The 24186-nt window shown below is 41.7% G+C and overlaps 1 protein-coding gene across 1 annotated transcript; it reads left to right on the top strand.

Annotated features, from left to right (window-relative positions):
* C13H1orf198 (chromosome 13 C1orf198 homolog) lies at positions 1–23470 on the top strand. Its single transcript, XM_030035249.2, has 4 exons — positions 1–478; positions 9124–9174; positions 18494–19045; positions 20993–23470. The coding sequence occupies exons 1-4, from the start codon at positions 131–133 to the stop codon at positions 21047–21049; spliced, it is 1008 nt and encodes a 335-aa protein (XP_029891109.1). The 5' UTR covers positions 1–130; the 3' UTR covers positions 21050–23470.
* The last annotated feature ends 716 nt before the right edge of the window (positions 23471–24186 follow it).

Raw genomic sequence — 24186 nt, 5'->3', positions numbered from 1 at the left:
TGCCGGAGGGGAGCGGAGCAGGGAAGGGAAGGGAGGGCGGAGGAGGCGGTTCCCGTTCCCATTCCCGTTCCCGCCGTGCGAGCGCGGCCGGCTCGGTGCGTGCGGGGCTGGCGGCGGCGGCGGGGTGGCCATGGCCTCCATGGCGGCGGCGATCGCCGCCTCCCGCACGGCGGTGATGAACGGCAACCGGCCGCTGGACGAGCGGGAGCGCAAGCGGTTCAGTTACTTCTCCTCGCTGAGCCCCATGGCGCGTAAAATCATGGCGGAGAAGGAACGGATCCGCGAACGCTACGGGCCCGAGTGGGAGCGGCTGCCGCCCCGCCAGCAGGACGAGATCATCGACAAGTGCCTGGTGGAGCCGCACGTCCAGGCCCGCTACGCCGCGCACCGCGGTGCCGCCCGCCCCGCCGCGCCGCCCGCCTCCTACCCCAGCCTCCGCCTCAACACGGGCCAGAAGGTGGTGCGCTTCGGCGACGAGGTACCGCCGCCCCGGCCGGGGACGGGGGGACGGGAAAGGCGGCCAGGGGGGCGCCGGCGGGGCCCGCCCCTCTCGCCTCAGTCGCCGCCGGGGCGCGGCGGTTCGGCTCGGCTGTGTGAGGGGGTGGGGGTCCGCCATGACGGGATCCGGCAGCGAGGGGAGCTCCGCGGGCCCGCCGCCGCCGCGCGGGTGGGGTGGCCGTAGCCCCGGTGTCACGGGTGGTTCTTTGCCGCCGAGACCGGCGCTCGGCGGTGGAGAGGAGCGGGCCTTTCTAGTCGCTAGCAACGGGGAGGGTGCGGGGGGCGTGTGTGTGTGATGAGATTTCCTTCTTTTCGCCCCTCCGTGACTCTGCGGGAGGGCGGGATGTTACACCGTAAGCGAGGGGACTTGGTCAGACGGTAAGAGCAGCAAAGGCACCAAACCGGGAGTTTGGCTGAGAGAAGCAGAAGTAACTCTGAGGTGGATTTTGCAAAACGAAGACTTAGAGAAGAGGCCGGTACCAGCTGCCCCCCCGAAAGCGGGGCATGGCCGTGGCTAGCTCTGGAAACAGCCCCTTGCTGAAAACGGGCCGTAGGGAATGTTTACACCCAGTTAAACCTCTTCCTTTTTGTTTCTAATTTTAGACACAGTTAAAAATACAACACTGAAAACATTCCAGCTCTTGGTATTTTTAACACCTAGGAAAAAAAAAAAATGCAGCCTGTTCCATGTCACATGCCAGGAAAAACACGGGTGTGGAAAGATAGATGGCAAAAAGTATGGATTTTGAAGCTTCCGAGAGCCATCTGTCTAATGGCAAAGCGTGGCAGCCCTTGTAGAAATCCACAGGTATAAGGGTACCCGGTCCGGAGCAGTGGGTCATGTTACCGAGCGTGATCCCTTGAAGAGGAAGGTCTAACAATGCTTGCAAAGACCTGGCAGTGCTCTTCAGATCCTGTGTCTCTCTTATTCTGCATATGAGATTTCCTTTGTTTTGTTTTCTTTTACATCTTGGTATGATTACAGAGCTGCTATCTTTCGCTATGTTCGTATAATATCTTAAAGTGACCTATTGTTGATTAACTTTAGTGGCTTCTACCAGAAAAAAATAATCTGCTTCTGCATTTGTAGTCATCAATCCAATTTAAAGAGAACAGTGCTGCTTTTAGTCTCTTTGCCAATATCCCTTGCAATTGAGTTTCTAAGAAGCGTTTGAAGCACATAGATACTTGGCATCGTGGTTCCTGACCAGCTTTGTGCTAGAAGACTGCTGCCTGTGTTTCACCCGTCAGGAAGGTGTGATGATGTGTCCCGCACACATCGTATCTACAGTTAGAGAACATGCAGTCAGGCTCAGTTTTGTTTAGTCCGTGATACCAGAAATTCTAGGTAAATATTTGCTAGTAATAGACCATAACTCCTGGTGAAAAAGAGGTATAGAAGGATGCAAGACAGCAAATTTAGTTGTGCAAGCAGTCTTTGAAAGGAAACCTAAACCTGAAGTTAGTTGTGAAAGGGTTTAGGTTAATGACTGTGGAAAGTAAGTATATTCAGCTTTCCCAGTCTCAGACAGCTCTGCAGTGCTTTCTGCTTTGAATTATGTGGATCCGGAAGGAAAGCAAGCAAGTTGTAGGTTGTTGTGCTACACTGTATGGAAGTAATCATTTCCTGCTTGACAAAACAGCTAGAGAGTCCATCTGAAATTTGGCAAGTTGGGGTTTTTTTCCCCTCTTTCCCCCAAAATACAGCTATGATACAAATAGTGTTGCTGTTAGCGTTTGTGAAGCCATTAACCAAAGAAAGCATGGTTCATCAAACTACGTGATGCAAGATGTGTAATTTTGGAAGCATCTGCCTCAACTGACTTCCTCCTTGACTTCCAAGCTGGAGTTAATATATATTGTATTTCTGAAGAAAAGAGATTCCACTCATTTTGGCATCCTCCGCTTCCATTTTAGTTCTTCTAACGGCACTATTGAGCCTTGGAGCCTTTCCTGGCTTCTCATCTGATAGCTTCCTCTCCCCCTGCTCCCTTGCTGGCATTCAACCTGATTCTTGGACATTTGCCCTGGCTCACTAATTGTTCCTCCTTGTCCTGCTGTTACAGAGCCACGGCATCTGGTCTTTTGCCATTTCGGTTCAACTTTCCAGGCTTGCAAATGCTTTGCCTATAGAGCTTTATTATCTTGCCCTCTTCTGGTGTGACAGCTTACTGAGCTGTACTACTGCCATCTTTCTAAGATGTAACTGCTGCACATACCGTGGTCACCCAGCCCTTGCTCAGGGCAATTAGATTGGTCCTGGCCGCTGTCCTTGTCTCATGGTGGATGGTATCCTGAGGCAAGGAAATGGAGAGTAGTCTGCATACCTCAGAATCACTCGTTGATGATGTTGCAGCGCTTTCAGTGTGAGTGTGTTTTGGTCTGATGATGTTCTTGCTGACACCTGCTCCAAAAGCTTCATGTTTCCAGCCACAGCTCATCTTCCCTGTTAACTGATGTTGAAATCTGTAGTGATCTACCTGTGCTTGCTTAAGCATGGAAAGTTGATCTCTTTCACCTCGTGTTCTTTGGAGGACTTGGGAGAAAGCAATACAAGAATGAATGCTGAAGATACTGATTTACCCATCCAGGACTCTCACCATTTCAGTCCCACTTTCATGCATGTGACCACTTTGATAAGGTGGTCCGGAGGATATATGTAGTGGTCTTGTATCTCTGAACAATTGGTTCCCTCTTTCTCGCCCCCCACTATTTCCCATATATCTTTTTGTCCTGGTTTTGGCTGGGCTAGAGTTAATTTTCTTTCTAGTAGCTGGTAGAGTGTTATGTTTTGGGTTCAGTACCAGAAGAATGTTGATAACACACTGATGTTTTCAGTTGTTGCCAAGTAGTGTTTAGACCAAGTCAAGGACTTTTCAGCTTCTCGTGCCCAGCCAGCAAGAAGGCTGGAGGGGCACAAGTTGTTGGGAGGGGACACAGGCAGGACAGCTGACACAAACTGGCCAAAGGGATATTCCATACCATGTGATGTCATGTCCAGTATATAAACTGGGGGGAGTTGGCCTAGGGGAGGGATTGCTGCTCAGGAACTAACTGGGCATCAGTCAGCGAGTGGTAAGCAATTGCATTGTGCATCACTTGTTTTGTATATTCCAATCCTTTTATTAGTATTGTTAATTTATTATTGTTATTATTATCATTATTATTCTCTTCCTTTCTGTTCTATTAAACTGTTCTTATCTCAACCCATGAGTTTTACCTTTTTCCTTCTGGTTCTCTCCCCCATCCCACTGATGGGTGGTGGGGCAGTAAGTGAGCAGCTGCGTAGTGCTTAGTTGCTGGCTGGGGTTAAACCACAGCACTTATCTAACACCAAACTCATCTCCTGAACTTGTAGCCCAGGACTGTAAGTTCTCAAAGTATAAGCATCTCTTACATTCTAAAAAACACCTTTCAGTATGTTGGCTGTGTGGGAAGGCTATGACAGAAAATAGATGTGCAGTAACAGAACCGTGGCATCCTGTAGCCATGATCCACTCATTTCGTAGTGCTAGAGCACTGCAGCACGATGTGTGACTCTTAGCAAAAGGCTAGAGTCAACTGAGTGCCGCTGCTCCTTCTCTTCCATTATCTTATCCTCATTGCGGCATTGCCAGTCATGGAGTTAATAACTGAAGCTGGACGTCCACTGTGAATGCGGTTCCTAAAAAGGATCGGTGCCAGGACACCACAGCTGCTTTTTTAATCTCCCATCTTGCTGTCAAAGAACTGAAGGTATTTTTAAAAGTCTCAAAAAGCTTGATGAAAGAAGTGGAAGTACAGAAATTGGGCTCTCTGATTCCCTAGACAGCATTTCTCTCTCAAGCACAGAGTTGGGTTGGGTGGCACCCAGTTGACTTGGCATTTACCTGTGTGAACAATGCTGTCATGGTGAGGATGCACGCAAATGCTAACACCAGCCATTACATGTTCACTGGTGTCGAGTTAAGGCTTCCTAGTTGAAACGGACCCCAGGATACACCAGCTCAATAACCTTGATGGGGTTGCAGGCCTTAGTATTTTCTAACACCACCTCTTAGAGAGACCCAACATCTCTTGCTTCTCTATCTTGTCCTGTTTTATAGAGTCACATGCTCTAGGTCATGCATATATTTTTCATCTCTTCCAGGCTAATAGGGTCGTTTAACGCCTCATGAAAGAAGTTTTGTCCTGTTTGCTGAAGATTGACTTGCTGTCATCACACATGGGCCCAGCACCAGGAGACTATTTGCTTCACCATCATTTTCTGTGTCTAGACAGCCTAGGCCTTCTGGCTGGGGGCTTTTGGAGGCTGCAATCTTCAAGCAGAGCTTCCCCTTTCCCAACAAGCCTCCAATTGCTGGCATTTCTCCATTTATGTCTAGGGCTTGTAGTGGTAGAAAATGAGGTTAACTGAGCAGAGGAAAATCTGGAAATAGAATCTGGGATTGAATATAAATGGGCTATTTTTTAAATGCACCATAAATTATGAGCCATCATGAGAGGAATAGGTGGAAAAACAGTAGTGTGTGGGAGGTATCACCCTTTTACCACTGTAGAGGTCAGCTTGGTTAAGCATCTGGTTTGATGTTAGCTGCTGCCACTGGATGCTCCCTGTATAGTTCAGTGAAAGATAGTTTAGATATTCAGTTTACAACAAGTTCTTGCTCTTCTCTTAATACTGTTCCTCTTTATCTACAAGTGTGTGACATACACATGGATTTAAGGTCTGATTTTTCTTTTTTTTAAAGGGATATTGAGTATTTGAGTGGTAGTCAGCAGCTCAAAGAATTGGACTTGAAATAACTAAACTTTTCATGGAAGAAAATGCCATGTGCTTTAGGAAGTGGTAAACATTTCATGTGGAGGGAAGACAGATGAGAGAGTTCGGTTAGCTTCGTTCATCATCTTTTAATAGGGAAGCTTGACTTACCTACCTGAAGGCAGATAGAGTATTTGTTTTGCTTAGCCTTAAGAACTTTGGCACCAAGCGAAAGGATTGACCCTTTTATCTCCTACTTAAAAATGCTTTAAAGCAACAAATATTCAATATAGCAATAACTTTTATGTTGGGCCTGTTATAGACTTGTGCTTTTTAAAAAATAAAAAATGCAGTGCAGCTTTTGAGTGCAGTTAAACCCCAATAACCAGCAAGTCCTGTTCCGATAACACTTCTAAGATGCATTTGTTGGTGGGTTTGTGACTGCCTGGTTATTGTGAGCTGCTCTGAGCAATGCTCGTGTCAGATATGCTGGCACGTTTCTACCAGTGTCTTCCATTTTGAAATTCAGATGCTGTTTTGCAACAAGCTGCCTACATATAGCAAATGTAGTTTGTGATTCTTTTTTACGTATTCTGCAGCTGGTTGTTGAAGTCAAGTGTATGACTGGATTTTTGCCTCTCTTTTCTTTTTTCAGCTATGAAATATGTTGCATGAGGCCCCGTTTCTTACAAATAGGTTCTTTAATGCTGGTGAACAAAAGTGTATTTATTTGCCTTCTTTCTGGAAAAAGGCTTTGTTGTGTGCTGAAAACAAAAGCTGATCAGATATGGATCTCTTCTAATCTGTGTTGATGATAAATAGCCTTGAAGCCTTTTTCTCTAGAATTTCCAATCATAATTTACTTTTGTGAATATTGAAATAGTTGATGCTTTTGCTCCCATTTTCTTAAAGCGTGTGAGAACTTGTTAATCCTACAGAAAGCAAACTTACTTCTCAGATTTTGTTGGTGATAAACATGAATCAGGCACGTCAGACAGGAAACTGTTGAACTGTGTTGTTCTCCTGCTTCTCACTTTTTCTTCTGCATGTCCTCTGTGTGAGGGCACAAGAGGTGGAGGCCACAAACTTCCTTCCCTTCCCTGACAATGGACAGAACCTGACAACTGTCTCCTTCACCCTAGCTTCAAGTACACTCCAGATAACTACAGACACCGACTCCTTGAAGCTTTGTATCCTCAAACCATGTCTATTCCTATTTTATCCTTTGCTAGATCCTATGGATGATCTCTTGAATGTGGGCAAAGCTCCTCAGACTTAGTGGCTCTGAGGTGTGCTGGGCTGTGCAGCCTGAGATACAATGAGCCATCCTTTTAAGAAGAAAAATCGATGGTTGTTTTGTTTCAGGGAACTGTTCCAGCCTAACAAGTGTCTACTACTTCCATCTTTTGAAATAATCTATGAAAGGCTTAGATTTTTTCTCTCACAAGAACTTTTTAACAGCCAGTACCAAAATACCGTTAATTCATTTCAGGAGATTTCTGTCTGCCTAAGCTGGAGGTTGAGACTACAAGTTGAGGTGCCAACAAGTGCAATGGCAGTGGAGAAGATACTGGACTCTATGAAGTGGGAAGCTGACTTGCTCCGTCCTGTAGGGAATGATGTATCCTGGTCCACGACAACTTCATACCTTCCCTCTGCCTTCTCTGTGCTGGTTTTCTATCCCTGCCTTTTGTCGGCAGGGCTTGCTTGCAGCTGCAGTGTCGTCGCTGAGTTGAGGATGTGCAGCGAGCGTTGGGTGAAGAGGTGTCCCTCCCAGTGCTGTCTACACTTGCCTCAAATACAGGAAAATAAAGAACTGGCTGTCTCAGATCCGGGACGAGGATGGTCTTGGCTTGCTCCCAAGATTAAAACTGGTCCACGGCTGGTTTGCATGTCCCGTAAATGGCAAGAAGTCAGAGCTTACTTTAAACTCCTTAGGTAAAACCCACTGACAGCTATGGCTACGTGTCTGGAGCTTTAAGGTGCTGTGACAGCGTGTAGGAGTGTTACACTGTTTGCTGGACTTCATTTCTGTCCTTTACTGCTGTGGTTGAAGTTGAGTACTGATTTGTCCAGACCCCATGTGAACAGAAGGGTTACGGTCCTACCTTGTGTGTGAGACTCAATCCCATGGCTGGGGCTCTTCCGTCTCTCTTCCCTCCTGGACCGTGATTCCTGTCATGCGTGCTTCAGAAATGAAGTGCCAACTCCACCAGTTTCAGAGGCAAAGGATACAGTCTTAAAATGATTTTGAAATAATTTGACACTCGCCTGCTGCAAGGCATCCCACCTAAGTGGTGTGGCATTCCCATGGGGTCAGCAGCACTTCGCAGTGCAAATACTGATAGAAGTTAGAACAGATACTAAAAAGCAGACTCATACTCCCTTTGTTTCCCTTAAACATTAATAAATATGAATATCCATTTCCTGGAATGAGAGAACCCAGTATTACACTTGTGTTCTCGGCAAAAATTTCCTGTACCAAGTTTCCTTTTTGGCCAGAATGTGTGGTCCAGCAAAGCCCAGGCCTTTTCTTTCAGATGGTCTCTATCAGCCCAGTTCTTTTTAAGAGCATGGGATTACCCTCATATATACACCACAAATACTCGCTGCTAGAAACCCTGTGTTTCAGAGGTGAGTAATAGTTGGAGAATGACACATTTTCATGTTTAGGAGATGGTTTCAGACACTTCTAATTGAGATTTCATAGCCCTTGGCCAGCAAAATCTGCCTAGGGAGAAATAAGAGATAGCGGATCAGGAGAAAGCTATCAGATGTCTGAGAAACTTATTTCTATAAAGGCAGAGGTCAGAAATAAGAAGAAAAGGGCAGTCATAGTAAGATGCAGGGTTCCTATGTTAGCTTAAAGCATGGTCTAGTTCTGTTTTCCTTTGAACAGCAGGAGTGTGAAACAAGCCTTGTCCTGTCCTCTCCTTCCCTGGCCTTTCTCCTTCCATCCGCCGTTCCGACTCCTGTTCCTCCCCTGATGTACTGGGGTAGCCAAGCAGTGGTATACTCAGTATGGAGGGTGCAGCTCATTACCTCTACCAGCGTGAACATCCAATGTACAAATAAGACTCATCCACGACTAGGAATAGAAGTGTGATAATTTTGTTGCAAGTCTGGAACAAATGTGAGCAACGATTATTTATTTATGTACTTATTTTCCACCCCTTCTTTTTTCGATGTGGGTCACGTGTATTTCTGGAGGGCATGCTATGTATGAAGATGTTATTTAAACTTCCCAAATCGGGATTATTTTCAGAAAAATAGCTTCTTAAAAGAAGCTATTTCAGATTGGGATTTTACTCTAGACTTTGTGTGGCTCTTTCAACAGCACCGAATACTTATTTCAGACTGATCATCATTGAAGTGGCTTAAAGATGTGTCTTGTCAGGGCTGGATCCAGCTGTGGCTTGGCCTGATGGATGCACAGCTGTTTCACTGCCATATGACTGCCTGGTTGCACATGTGTTCTTCGGTCTGTGGAGGGGAGGAAATGGGACTTTATTTCCCTAAGGCCCCTGCTCCTCTTGTTATTTCTGTCCCTGTGTGTTGCTAGTGGCTACCAAAGAAAATGCCTAGTAGAAAACTGGAAATATATATATATTTTTTTTTTTAAAAAAGCTATTTTTTAAATCTATTTGTAGAGAAACCATATCAAGAGGTTTAGACCAGGTTAAACCTTCATTTATTTTGTAGGTTAAATTGGTATAGTAGTTGATAACCTTGCCCCATCTCCAAGTAGTGCTCTCGCTTTTTAGCAAGTTCTGTGGTAGTGGTTGTTATGCTCCTAGCAGTGCAATGTAATGTCGTCTGTATGATGCTCCTGAGCAGGTAAAGCTGCTCATCTGATTTTTAGTCATTCTTGAATTTTATTTCAGGACATAACTTGGCAAGATGAACACTCGGCTCCGTTCTCCTGGGAAACGAAGGTAAATATGCTGCAATTTTATTTTTAATGTTGGTTTGTCATTTTATACTGTTCCTTGTGCATTTATATTGTCTTCGTTTTGAGACTTGATAGACTAATGTCACCTTTATTCTGTGAGAGCTGTGTAAAGTGACCATCCTGCAAATGAAGCGGGACTGGTGTGCTTCGATTTACGTCAACAGAAACACAACATGTACTTCATGAATGTTCTGCCTTCAAGTGCAGGCGTAAAACTGATTCATTATCAATTATTTGATTTTTCATTGTAAACTTTTTTAACAGATTTCCATGTTTAGCAAGACCAGTGTCTCAGATATTGTACAAACGTAACTGCATTTCACTTTTCAAGTCAGCAGTAAGGTAGCTGGGAAATGGGGTGAGAGAGGTACAGATATCTAGTAACTTCACTGGATTCTTTCTTAAAGCCTGTCTTACCCTTCATCTTTTTGTTATGTACTAGAATGTAATGCAACTTATTAACCTGGGGCTATGCTAGAAGCATTGTGTTATTTCCTCTCCAAAAGGCAGCTCCTTCAAAAAATAATGTAGTTTTCTGTGGTGGGTTGGGGGTTTTTTGGTTGTTTTTTTGTTTTGTTTTGTTTTCTCCTTGCTTTATCTCTGGTATTTTGTTAAAGCATTATTTATGATGGGATTCTCATAAGGCTAACACAGAGCCAGATTTCTCCATCTTTCTGAATGGAAATATAGTTGCACCATATTTGTGCTGGGAAATCAAGTTTGGTGGTTCTTGTTGAAGAAAGTCTGGGAGCAAAAACACAGCTTGTTGCCTTTCTCAACTGGGTATGGTGGGCATGTTAGTTTAATCACGCATTTCAGACTTTGTGTTTTCTGGCTTTATCTGCCAGAGAAAGCTGCTTCTCCCCTGTTTCCTCCAATTTTTGCCCTTGAACTGTGTAGATAATCATGTATGAGCTTATGAATATAATCTTAGCCTAATGCAGAGTAATTATTTGGAAATGCCAGTGAACACAAAATTAATCCGGTTGACCCTAGGCTTGTTGTCAGCCTTCTCTGCTCAAGGTCACTGCCTGTAGCTAGCACCCCATCTGTGCTTTGCAGATGCTGATTAACCTATAACTTGATGTGACTCCTGGGTCCCTGCAGCATACAGTGCTGCAGTTTAAGAGAAACCATTGCCAGTCTTCACTGGCCTTAGAACTCCATTGTAAGCTGTGGTCGTTCAGGAGCCAGTGGAGGATTTCCTGCAGTGGAAGCCTGGTAGCTCAGGCAATCCCTCCTGTCTTTCAGGACCCTTAGAAGAAGCAGCCACTGGCTTTTAGTACAATACTAAAGAGGCTTTTAGTATGGGTGCACTTGGGTGAAGCTGTCAGAAAGAAAAGTAGTGAGAAGAGTGTGGACCTCGTTAACAGTAAGGTGAAATAAATCATATGTTGGAGACAGTGGTGTTGTCTCTCCCCTACTTTCTGGTGCAAACCCTAAAACCCAGTTTTGGGAACATGGCAGCTCTAACTGTATTTCTAAGCTCTGTCTTGATAGGATTTTGTAAGTTTTAAATACTTGAACTTCCTGGAGATGGTGGTTCGTGTAATGCACCGACTAGTGATCCATGATGAGATGCATCTGCACTCAAATGGATTTTCTCTTTAACTGATAGTTGTCTTTTCTTTTAAATGCTTGTATGTCTAGTGAAGTGTTTTTTCAACCCAGCCTGTGGTTTGTCCCTTGCTGATTAAGATTATTTTTATGATCCTCCTGGTGTCTCAAAATGAGGGACTGCAATGGATAGATGCTCTAGTTTAATGATTTTCTGTAATGAATGGAGGCTAACAGAATGATATGGGAACACTCTTGTAACTGCTGAAGAAAAGTGAGGTGGGGAGGAGGTTGCTTTAGAAATAATTGTCTCAGCTAATCAAGCTGTGCTTCCCTCTTTCTCCCACTCCCTCCTTGTTGACCAGAGAGAAAAGCTGTGCCTCAGCTGTAGGTTGAAAAGTTGCATGATCTTTTCCTTTAGCAAAACTCTAGAGAATCCATTTTGTCTGGCTTTACAGGGTGTGGGTTGGTTGGTCTGTGTGGGTTCTTCCTTTTGTTTTTTCCTCAGTGCCTCATATTGTGTTAGTCTTTCAGCTAAATCCTTCAACTGCTGAGTCTTCCATTTCTAAAGGTGGAGATCTTGCTTTGTGCCTACTCTTTGATCTCTTCCCTAACCAGTACTTTAATAAGATAATATTGGAATGCAATTTCTCCATGAGGTACCGGCTGAGGAACAAGTATCCTTGCCCAGTCGGTCCAGCATGGGGAAACAGTGAAGAAACCGGAATGAGCTGTTTAATAAGGTTGACATGTTGTAATGCACGTTCGGTGTCTTGTGAGCCAAATCTGTTCCCACTGTTATTTCACGCTGTCAGGCTCTTTCCATTCCATGAGCTCTACCCCATGATGGGTTATTCTTTCCATAATATTCTTTTCCCTGATGTCTCTTTAATGCAGAGGGTTTGGTTTGGGGTTTTTTGCATGTTATTGCCATGATGATGAAATTCCTTCATTCTTTTGCAGCTTTGCATGAATGTGCTCTGCCTTATCCAAGGAAGGGAATGTGGTGTTAGCTTTCTGCTTTTGCAGAGGAGGAGAAAACAGAGATGTAAATCAGTAAAACCAATAGGGTCTTTTTTTCTTTTTTTTTTTCCTTCTTTTTTTTGACATTGAGGCTAAAAAAATAAAGCAGCAAAATCAGTATTTGTCTGTAACTAACCTCAGGAAAAATGAGAGGGTAGTGAGAAGAGGGGAGGGCATGTCTTCTGCACGTTGGAGCCTCTCTCAGCTGTTAAAGTGATGCCAGTGGTGATTCCAGTTGATTAGCTATGGACAAATTTTTCTCATGCTAGCTAGTGGAATGGATTCCCTAATTCCATGGCTGTCAAACTTACACAGAGAATGGTGTACTAAATTGCTGTCATTTTGGGCAGAACATTGTTGAAGGGCTTGATAACTTCAATTCTGTCAAAAGTAAACTTTCTGCGTTCTTATTTTAAACACAAATGTGAGATATGGCTCAAGTAGTTTATATCACAGCAAACACTTGCATGAATATCTCCACCATTTTTAGCTGTTTGTCTTACCTCTTTATTTTTAAACCCTCAAACAAGGCTAACAAAGCAGAAATACAATGTAAATTGCTGAGTTAGCTGTTAGACAGCATTTAAAATACTAATTTTTTAGTAGAAAGCTGTAGCACTTCTCAGAAGGAAGACTACTCAGGAAGCAATGAGTTCTCATGGCACTGTGAATAAACTGACATTTTAAAACTAGAGATTGAATTTGGAGGGAGTGATTTAGTTCATGGGTGGAGCCCCTCATGAACATAACACATCTTGAAATGTGGGTTACATTTTTAACTGGGTCTAAAGCCAGGTTTATGAATTTAGGGCATTCTATTTATGGCTTCAGGTTTAAGTGAGATGAAAGCTGACGTTTTGGCTGAGTTTAGCCTTTGAGGTTTTTTGGTTTGTTTGAAGTAGAAATTCAGTGAAACTCAGCACGGACCCCAAGATATAAATGGAAAACAAGAATCATGCCTGGGTTTGGAAACAAAATTTCTCTGCAACTCTTCTGAACTCAGAACTTTCTGGGTTTGGTGTGTTTTTTTAAAAGAAAATTAATTTAGTAGTGGGCAGAAAATGTAATTTCAGTCTGCCACCTCAGGTAATACATTGAGTGCGCAGAGCAGCATGGGAATAAGTTGGGATCTATTTCTAATTCATACTATTAACTAAAATAGGTTTTATTCCAAAGGCTTAAAATTGACACATGCACATATAAAAATTTGTTGGTCTTGATACAGGTAGAATAGTTGTGAAGGTAGCTTTAGAGAGTCCTTTTTGTACTTATTTCTTTTTAACTCCTGGCTTTTTCTGCATTCAGCTCGCTTCTACTTTCAACAGGCCCTCAAACATTTGTTGAAAAGAGAAGCCTTCAAAGTGTGTTTAAAAATAAACAAACAAAAAAAAAAGCAAAAAGAGAAAGTGTCAGTCTTCAATCCTTTCCATAATCTGGTTGCTCCCTTTCTGTCTGAATTCTGTAATTATATTGCTACAGAAGTGATCTAATCCTAGCGATGATTTTGAAAGAAAAATTTATGTTGCACTTTAAAAAAGTGGTTTGCAAACTCTTTCCTTTATCTAAAACTAGAAGACAGTCTTCAATATCCTTCTTTGTACAAGTCCTAGTTGGTTTTGTGTTGTTTTTTTTTAAATAGGAAGAAAGTGGCAGAAAATAATTTTTTTTCCCTCCTTCTTTAGCAGCCTTATATTAGAATTGTTTGTTACAAACTATACTTCAGTGTGATTATTTTTATCAAGCTGGTATAAATGGCAATGCTTCCTTGGAAGGAGAGAAGAGTGATGCCTGAGGTTTTCGGTTTTCACTTCCTTTTTTGATCTAGACTACAGATGTTTAAAACACAGTACTGCAAGACTACTTTTGACTATTAGTTCTTGAGGAAAGAAAAAAACCCAACAACTTGTGGTAATAGTAGCTGTGTTCAAGGTTTATTTTAATCTGCATGGCCAGGTGTTCTCGGCTAAGGATTCAATTACCTACATCAATCTTTAGATAGTTGGTTTTGAGCATAAAACCATGCACATAGCAGATACTGTCAGTATGAGTTTGCTCAGGCTAACCAGTAACAGTGGCAGACTAAAATGCTGTTCTTATCACCAAAGAATAGATCATGAAATTTCTTCCAAAGCTCCATGCTATGTATCTTTGGCATTGTCTTTCTATATGGACTAAAATTACTTAGATTGTTTTTGAGTGCTTTGCTCTATTTTTGCCCTTGCAATTGGTCTCTGCTGACTAGGGATTTCTTTCTGACTCTGAAAAGATCCTGAAAACACCCACGGTGTGCACAGGAAACAAAGCAAAAACTGCAACTGCTTTGGGTCCCATATTTATTTTGGTTTTGTCCATGCAGCAAAGCAAAATCATCTTCTAAATCATTTTAAACTTGGCTTTCTTACCTCTGCATATATCAGGCTGTGTTTAAAACAAGTTGCTTTTGACAGTGTTTCTGCAGTCTTTGTCTCAACAATTTGGATTTTTCAGGCTGCCAAGCAAAACAATTTGTTTTGGCTGTGTTTGCTTGACTGTTTAGTAAAATACTACACATTCCTGATGAGTGAATAAGATGCTTAAAAAAAAAAGCTCCTGGGTTCTTTGTGGTCATCTTGTTTTTAATATAGACTTACGAACTGAGACCTGATTTTATACAGTATTATTAAATCATTACATTCTTAGTGTGTGGTGCCTCTCTTTTAGAATTCATTGTTTCCCGTGGGTATATACAGCCAGTATGACGATTTGGTGGGTTATCCCTGCCTTGAGACTGAAGTTAGGTCTAAATTTTTTAATCCAATAAATAAAATTCCTGAATACCTTAATATGGTCTTTTTAAGGAAAGATGGACATGCAGCTTCCTAAAAACTGCAATTTTTAATATTACTTATATTTATTAGACAGAAAGATGATCCAAGACCTAGGCATCCTTTATTTTAACCCTTGCAGGGGTTTGGGACCAGAGGCATAAGACTGAAAAGAACACAGACTTCTAGGTTTGCTCTGCCTCAAAATAACTACTTGTGTGTGCTTTCACATGAACTCTCTCTCCCTGTCTCTCTATCAATGTGTTCAGAATGACTTGCTCTTGCAGTATCTTTAAAATACTACTGCTGTTAATAGCTTTTATTTGAATTCTGATAACTTCTAGAAATTGCAGTTGGGACTGTACTAGCCTGTGTGCAAACTCTCGAGACTTTCTGGGCTGAACAGTTCCCAGAAATACAATTTGGACAAATGGTAGGAAAAAGAAAGTATTTTTATTTTATTCCCTAGGTGGGGAATCAAGGAACAGAAACTGCAGCTCATTCGAAGTCATACAAAATCTGTGAAAGCAGCTGGGGACTGAAACCCTATTTCTAGAATCCAAAACTGTGCCTAAATGACAATTCACTTTTGAGCATGAAATCTTACGCAGCGTTCAGTGTTTGCTTCCCCAAAGTGGCAGCTGGTAGAGTGCCACAAGTGCAGTTCTGCTGCTAAATTGTGAAGTGTGCAACTGCAGATCACAGCAGCTCTGCTTCAGCCCAAGGAAAGCGAACACGCGGCATGGCCCGTTACGGAATAGCTGCTACTCTAAGTTTGATTGGGGCCAGGAGAGATGTGCATCAAGATATTCTCATGGCTGGCAAACCTAAAGGAAAAGGAAACGTTTTGGGGGTAACTGTCTTATAAATGTCGTTTCCTTCCCTCTCCTGCTGACCCAACCAATTGCCAGTTTGCAATCTGATGTAAAAAATGGAGAGCAGAACACTAATTAAACTCGCACTTCTAATGTCTAGTGACTCATTAGAACATACAGCACTGCTCATGACTTAGATGTCAGCATGGCATCTTTCACGCATGGGTCTTCTCCATCCCTACATGAAATCATCTCCCTACTTATACTGCTGCTCTGTTGTGGTGGGGTTTTTTTGGGGGGGAGGGTGTTTATAGTATTTTATTGCCAATTTTGTGACTTAAAATATTGCATATTAATAGTTTTCTTTCATCAGCTACATTTCTTAGGGGTTCAGATGTCTTAAGTAGCCTTGAAAGTCAAATAGAAGCATTATATATTTCAAGGAAAATAGAATAACTTGTGAGTGGTGTACAGAAGTTCTTGGCTTCTCAAGTTAAATGCTAGAAGCAGAATTATACATCTGACCTCTTGGGGCTGTATTTGCATCATGCTGAGACGCAGTGCTTTCAAAACCTGTCAGGTTAGTCTTGTCATCTTTGCTTTCCTTGGGGGAGAAAGTAAACTCCTGAAGAAGTATTTTTATTCAGATTATTCTGTGTCAGGTTATGAACTGTTTGATCTCCGAAGCATACCGTGACACAAATATGCAATCTTAAATGTCGGGTGGTCCTGTCTTCTGAAAGGGGAAGGTACACCCCATGGTCTCTGCTTTAAAAGGACAAAGAGGGCATCCTCTCCAGAACATGCATCCATGAGTGGGTTGGAAAGGGTACAACTGCCTGGCGTTGTGCTGCAGTGCCACGCTCTTCTCTATACTAGAAGCGGTCTGCAAACCAGAACTCTTGAGTTGATATTTGGACCCATATGAAAGAACATAAAACATGACCACAGTTCCAACCAGTTCCAACCATCCAGTTCCAACCCCCCTGCCATGGGCAGGGACACCTTCCACTAGAGCAGGTTGCTCAAAGCCCCATCCAGCCTGGCCTTGAACACTGCTGGGGATGGGGCAGCCACAGCCTCTCTGGGCAATTTGTGCCAGTGTCCCACCACCCTCACAGTAAAGAGTTTCTCCCTAATAATCTAATTTAAATCTGCCCTCTTTCAGTTTAAAACTGTTACCCTTCATCCTATCACTACACTCCCTGATAAAGAGTCCCTCCCCATCTTTCTTATAAGCCCCTTTTAAGTACTGGCAGGCTGCTGTAAGATCTCCTCAGAGCCTTTTCTTCTCCAGGCTGAACAACCCCAACTCTCAGCCTGTCCTCATAGGGGAGGTGCTCCATGCATAAACAAACTATGGATGCAAACTATGGATCCATAGTTTGTTTATGCAGAATTTATCTAAGGAAAAATCTCCTGCTCTTAACTTTACATCATGACTTTTGTTTTAAAAAATAAAAAAATGGAGCACTAAGGTTTTTCCTCTTAGTTTTTTGCAGGCAGGGTGGGGTGTCGAGCTGTTTGGTAAGAGTTGCATGTATCCTTGCACTCGCCTTATTCTGGCTGAGCTATAATCACAGCTTGTTTGTGTTCTGCATCTTTTGGTAACACAGTATATTCTTAATGAAAGCACGGAACTTGGTGCTTCCTTGCCTATAACCTTGGAAAAATATCTAATGTATCTAATTCTTTAGAAAGGTCAGATGTTAGTCCATGAATCAAATTATGTGTAGTCAGCTGCTGACTGTTTGAAAAAAAATTGTTTTATAAATAATCAGTTGCTGAGTTAACATTTGTACTTTGATGAGAAGTTTCTGAATATTAACTACTAGGCGTGTGAGAGCTGCTAGATCTAGACTCCCTTTGAACTTAACATGCACAATAATGTAGGACTTGAGATCAAACACTTGTAGTGAAAATGATATGCAACTAGGACTTGTTTTAGACTCAGGCCCATAGATGCTATTGCAGTTTTATTCAGGAAAGGCCAGGTAGTGAAGTAGAATGGGGAAAACTTCACAAATCTGTAATGAACTTCAAAAGTATCTATTAACTGTTTGTAGCAAAAGCTAGTATTTGAAATGTCCTCTGAATTTTTTCAAAACTAATTAGGCCCATAATGACAACAGTGTCACTCTAACAGTAAATGCAATTTTAAATATTTTTTTTCATTGTTTGTTCCATTTTACAAGCGGAAGTCTAGACATTAGGTTGTTCTTTTCCAGTACATGCTATGGTGCTGTGCTCCTAAATACAGTAAAGCTTACGTGTTCCTCAGTGAAATAGGGCTTAACTTTAGTGTCCAGCTAGTTGACAATCAAGATTACTGAAGTGGTGGTAAGTAAAATGAACATTTTGAAGTACTCTTCACTTTTGGGTGGCTTTTGCAAGATCTGTATCATGCTTTAACTGTGGTCACTTGCTTCCTTGACCCAGTGTAACCTCTCAGAAATGAGTATGGCTATCTGCACTGCAAGTAAAAACAAAACAAGGCTCTGGAATAAGTGAAGAACTGGTCCTGCTGGAGTTGTTTCTCTTCCTTCAGAGGGGCATTAGAATTGTAAAAATTACTTGTCTACACATACCCATTACATCTAATCCTTTGTCTTGGAAGTAGATGGAGTTGTAACATGTTGCCAACTATTTCAAAGACTATAATGGAAGATTACCTTTTAAACTGCGCTGTAAAGCTTTTTTGCTTTATATTTTCATGTAAAACTTCTATGGGTTTCAAAATGCATCCACAACTGGTCTAATGTTTTAGTGCCACTATGCTAATATTTTAGCGCTGTGCATGCTATGCACTGCTATCTTGGATGGCACTGAATAACTCGAATACGATTGCTTTCTCTGACTCCTCTGCAGCAGGTCTAGGACTCTTATGTTTGCTTAGAGTTCAGAATTTTAAAAATTATTATTTTTATGTGGCTACAAAGATAGACATTTATGGAGAAAATAAGTTAGCTTTGCTGTGGTGTCTACTGTCTGGGAGTTGCCTAGCTGTGGGCAAAGGTGTTATCTATATGCATCAGGAACAGAAGTTCAAAACTGTGTCTTTGTGAAGGGCTTTGAAATACTGTTTTTCTTTAACCCTGAACAGAGTCAAATGGAGTTCAGCGTTGCATCTCTGTCCATACAAGAGCAAGGTGGTGCCCAGTTGCAAAATGAACAGAGGCAGCCCGTTAAAGCAGCACCTGGTGTCCAAGTCCCTAAATCTTCTCAGGCCAGTAAGACCCCTGGCTCTGATGGGTTGCTAGCATCCAGAAAGGAAGAAGAGTCCTCCTTCTGGAAGATAAATGCAGAGCGCTCAAAGTTTGAAGGAGACAAGTCTGAGTTCCAGTCCCTGACTCCCAGCCAGATCAAGTCCATGGAGAAAGGAGAGAAAGCCCTTCCCTCTTTTTACAGACAAGAGTCTACTCCAAAGGAGGTGGCAAAAGCTGAGAAGCCCAGTGTAACTAAACCAGAGAAGTCTGTTGCCCCCAGCCTACCTTCTGTATCTCTTGAATGGGAGAAACCTCGACCCACTCAACTCCCTGTTAGTTCTCTAGATGACTTCTTTCTTCCTGACCCACCGCAGGGCCTGGCATCTTCTAGGACAAACAAGGAAGATACTGATGGTACTATACTTACAGATCCACAAATGCCTGGACAGGTAAGGACTGCTGTATCCGCTGTCCTTAGATTTAAAAACTGTATAGCACGTTAAAATCTGACAAGGCTGCTCTGGAAGATTAGGGACTCCATAAAGCCTTAAGCCATAGCTAAACTTGCTGGCTTTTTATCCTGCAAATTTAAAGTAGTCTATCTAACCAACATGTTAACTGAAATTGTTTGTTTCAGTCAAGCATTTTTTTAATGTAGTAAAGTGCATAGGATAAAGGCATCATTTAAATATAATACCAGAAACACTGACATGGTATCCAGTGGCTAAATGACAGCAAGCCACCTAACAGTTTGGGGTAAAGAGCTTGCTATAGCAAGTAAAAGAGTTGTTTTGGTTGTTTTTTTTTTTCTTGAAACAGCAAAACACTCAATGGAAAAAAGTTTTTTAATTTGGAAAGTAGATAAACTAGAGTCTAGGATACTTTTATTGTTACACACAGCATAGCAGTGAATGGTGAACTAGGTTCTCAGCTGTTTTAAGCAGTAGCCCAAGGGCCACTTCCCAGTGCTTTGTCCCAGGCAGCTGGGCTGCTTTCAAATGTGTTTTCTCTTGAAGTCCAAAATGGAAATGGAATGAGCTTCCAGAATTAGCCTTCTCAATGTTTGTTTTGTTTTGTTTTGTTTTTTTAATAAAAAAACCCCAAACAACCCATCAACAAAAAATAACCTTAAGCAGCTCAATAGCCAATTGAAGCTATTTAGAAAGCTGATCCTGATCTGTGAGAAAAGAAAGGGAACAACAGGACATGACACCGTGGGGGAAAGAAGCGGAAGAGGTCTGAAGCCTGAAAACTGTGAAGTAGAAGAGTGATTCTTCAGAGCTGTGCAGTTCTGTTTGGAATCTGTAGCATCACTCTGGCATTAGCCTAACATATTAGTGTACACCTTAAGCATGTCACATAGCTTTTTCTCTACCATATTTTCCCAACAGTGATGTTTTAAATTCCAAACAAGATGATGTAAGGTCAGAAAAATGCATGATGAGGTAAATACTTGCAAGAGAAGGAAGTGGCAGCACTTAGGACAGAACACTACTTAAGCCACTTCAGTATTTGGAGCCCTGTGTTTAGTTATTTTTTTTCTGAAGCTAAGACATAATGCTTCTTGAGCTGATTTGCTACTAATTGTGACCACGGTAGTCGTTTATATTTAATTAAAGGCTTTATCATGTTTTCCTACAAATGGTTTATTATAGTGTTAATTCCTTTGTGAATGTTTTCTAGCGAACTGAAATAGTTTGAAAGGCCTGATTTTTCTCTGTGGAGAAACAATCCTCCCAGGTCAAATTGTGAACAGAGTAGCAGAGAAGATAGTATGACTGAATTTTCTTTGTTTCCTCTTTTCTGGATTATCTTCCCTATTCTGGGGAAGAGAGCCATGCTCTAGAAAGAGAATCCAGAAACTCAGCTGCGTCCCTTGCATAGTCTTCCTGAACACTAAAATCACCATAAATGTCATGGCTAAAAGTGCAACACTGCAGGATTGAGCATGTTCTTGATAGCCCAGTAAATAACTTGTCAATAAAGTTTAAACTGTAGTTTTCTGGAAAAAAATGGCTGTCATTGCAATAAGGAATCCATTGAATTAGTGATGCTTACATTCTGTTTGTTTCATTCTCTGCAATACCCACTCTAGTCTAAAAATTGATCTTCATGAATTTTTCCATGGTGAAAAAAAATAACATGTTGCCTGCAGTTCACTATAAGAATTTCATTTTTTTTATCTGGAATTGCCTTTTTGGTTGTTGTGAGTATTTTCGCATTCTAGCATTTTCTGGTGTAGGTTCTTGGGTATCGTAGAGCAAGGTGAAGAACTTGAAATATTGGCAGACAACATTTTAAACTTTCTTTTGTAGGCAGGCAGTCAAGTACTGAGTTTGTAATACCATAATTAGCAACCACATCTTACTACTTTTTTTTTTTTTTTTTCCTTGCAGACTAGTACAAGCAATGTTATCTTGAAGACTGGCTTTGATTTTCTAGACAACTGGTAAAAGATACTTCAAAATAGATCAAAGCAATTTTGGGGAAGGAGTGGAATATCTTTCTCCTTGTATGTTAATTTACTAGCATTTGTGTCTTTTTCTAGAAGTAACTTTCAAACTCTTAAATGTTGCCTTTGTATAAACTTTTGTAATACCATATGCGTTTTTGGTTTTTAAACAGTGATAGAAGTGTGGTTTCTTTTGGATATTTTTTTAATATCTGTTAAAATTTTTAGTAGCTACTGTATTGAGAGGGTGGGAGAAGTTACCATACACATGTTAAAGAAAAAGAAATCAGAGTCTCCATATCCTGGAAATGGAACCTACAGGACCAGATTGCTGTTTTCAATCAAAACCTTGCTAGCGTGGCTTGTAAGAAATAGCATTGCACATGCAATGGTTCCAAATGAGCAAATAATTCCATACTTCAGATAACTAGCAAAACCAGTATGAAAAATAAGCATACGGAAGAACTGCATTGATTCCTATATTTCATTTAGTAACTTTTTTACCACTTATTTGAAAATACTTTTCTTTTGAAGAAGGCAAAGGCATTGCCAAAATGATGGATCCAAAGAAGCACTGTGTGTGTACCCTACAAATCTGCTAAAATAACATAACAGTGTTAGAAAAATGACCTGGGGAAATGACAGGTGTTTCTGATCTTTGGATTAAAGACTTGGGGGTGGGTGGAGGGGAATGGGACACCACCTAATAAATGGGAGAAACTGTCTTCAGGGAACACAAGCCTGATGATTTATTTCACTGCCTCCTTACTAGAGCATAACTCTTCATAATGGTAGTGCTGGAAGTACAGCACTGGGAATTGCTGGAGTGTAGATTACCTTTGTGTCAGGAAACCACTATGTTTATGGGAGGTCATAGCAGTATAAGGCTTCTTTGTTTTTTAAGCAGCTTATCGTCTCAAGGACTCATCAACTTTGGTGCTTTTTCCTCCTTGTGGGTACATTCTCTTCAGCATTCAACATCTGGGTTACAGTTGTTCCCGAGGTGCAGAGAGGCATCTCAAGGTGGCCCTCAGCAGACTTGCCTCCAGTTCTGCTTTCGAATTACCTTTGTTTGGTGTTTAAAATGTAGAGAACAAGACTAGCTGTCATTTGAATCTGTCGTCTCTGAAATGCAGCATGATTTACACACTGACTCTCACTGTGTTTACCTCACCTTGAAGCCTTAATTCCCCCTACGCACAGCCAGTGACTGGTCTGCTCCAATGCCAAAGGTTTGACCTTTCCCTTTACCTCAGCAATAGTCCCATAGCATTTGTTTGGGGTAGAAGGCAAAACGCAGGGCTCTAATGGGTCTAATGGGTCCCAGCCAAGGCTATAAGAAGGTCACCATCTCCTAGACCATAATTGTGCTAGGCTTCTCATGGATTAGCACTTGACATTTGGTTCAGTGCCAGGGGCAGTTAAATGTGCAGAATTGGATGCTTCAGGATTTTCTTCTGCCTGTTACAGGAAGAGTTTGAGATGTCCTGGAAGAATCCTTGCCTCTAATTGGTGTGCTGCTTGCTCTGAACAAGCAGAGGATGCTGATGGAGCATTAAAACTTACTTGCTGATCAAGGAAAATGCTTTAAGCTACACCACCCTCACCCCCCACCCCCCCAAAAAATAGAGCCATCAAGCCCAAAACCTCCAGTTTTTCTAGTGTTTTCTTATAAGGTTTCTTAGCTAAAGGGGAAGATTGCCACAGAGTATAAGGCATTTGCGTAGCCTTATTTATAGACTTCTGAAAGCTTTACATGCTTCCTGAGAGGTACAAACTCCTGTAATTCGTGGATATTATCTCTGCATTCAGCAGTTCAGAAGACACTTGTTGTTTCTACCAGCATGGACTTTACTGCTGGTTTTTTCTTGGCTGACCCTTTTTAGCATTTGCTACAAGCATCCAGCATTAATATAGCTTAGAACAACTTCAGCACAAATTCTTTAGGTGTATAGTTAGTATTGACTTGCACCTTCTTTTCAAAGCTGACAAATGTTAACCCTGGGGTTTATGGTTACCAGTGAATCTAATTTTCTGTACATTCAGCTGCTGAAAAGTTATAAATCCAACGTGAAGATGCGCATTCTAATGTTACTTTGATATGGGGAGATCTGAAAGCCAAGTCTCCTGCTGTTGAGGAGTGTAATTTTAAACCTCTGCTAAATACCTTAAAGCTTCTTAGGGAAGAACCTGGGCTGCCTATCTCTTCCATCGGCTAACTTGACCCTAATACACATTGGGACCAGCTGGTAGAACATGCTGCAGAACTTTTTACTTATCCTGGTAGGTTTTTCCTGTGCTTTGACAAGAGTTGATGCTCCTTCTTTTCTTTAATATGTTTTTATTAAACATTCTTACAAAAAAATTGTACTTGGTCACATTTTATATTAACAATGTTTTAATAAAGTCACTTTAAATAGAACATTCAAGGCTTTTGTGCTGCTTTGTGTATTGTCCTTTATACTCTGCTTTTCTCAGTGCCACTGGAGTTGTTTGGGGCATCTTGAATCTGCCTGAGAAGCAGCCAAGAGTGATCTGGTCTAGAATTCAGAAAATGAATTTTTCAGATAAAAAAAAAAAATCAATACACTGCAGCTGGTTTTCAAGCTTTTAAGTGAGGCTGTTTGGGAAAGTGTCTTTGCTTTATCATTTTATCTGACAGCCGGAGACAGGATGAGATTTGGGACTTTTTTTAAAGACTAAAATCTATTTGTACTTCACTCCGACTTACACCTAAGGCACGTGCTGCACACACACACACACACACACACCCACCCACCCAATATCTTCAGATAATCCAAAGCAGTGTCTGGATCAATATTGCAGGAGCAATTTGAAAACCGTATGTTGTGGATTAACCCCAGCTGGCAACTAGACATCATGCAGCTGCTCACTGGCTTCACCCAAGCAGGCTGGGGGAGAGAATTGGAAGAGTAAAAATGCAAAAACTCATGGGTTGAGATAAAGACAGTTTAATATGTAAAGCAAAAGCCACGTACACAAGCAAAGCAAAATAATGAATTCTTTCACCACTTCCCATCAGCAGGCTCACTGTACTTAGTGCAGATGACCAGAACTGGCAATGACAAACTTTCAGGCAGTTTTCCTGTCAGCCAATGGTTGCATATGAGTTTTAAA

This window comes from Aquila chrysaetos, chromosome 13 (assembly GCF_900496995.4).
Source record: "Aquila chrysaetos chrysaetos chromosome 13, bAquChr1.4, whole genome shotgun sequence".
Taxonomy (NCBI): Eukaryota; Metazoa; Chordata; class Aves; order Accipitriformes; family Accipitridae; genus Aquila; species Aquila chrysaetos.
The sequence above is the reverse complement of the archived record's forward strand: the minus strand, read 5'-3'. Positions and strand labels throughout refer to the sequence as shown.

What these genes read in the sequence shown, in the direction of transcription:
- C13H1orf198 (XM_030035249.2), top strand. Translation starts at nt 131, where the DNA reads ATGGCCTCCATGGCGGCGGCGATCGCCGCCTCCCGCACGGCGGTGATG. An exon ending in TGGTGCGCTTCGGCGACGAG is followed by an intron (nt 479 to 9,123) that starts GTACCGCCGCCC and finishes ATTTTATTTCAG; the next exon opens with GACATAACTTGGCAAGATGA. An exon ending in ATCCACAAATGCCTGGACAG is followed by an intron (nt 19,046 to 20,992) that starts GTAAGGACTGCT and finishes TTTTCCTTGCAG; the next exon opens with ACTAGTACAAGCAATGTTAT.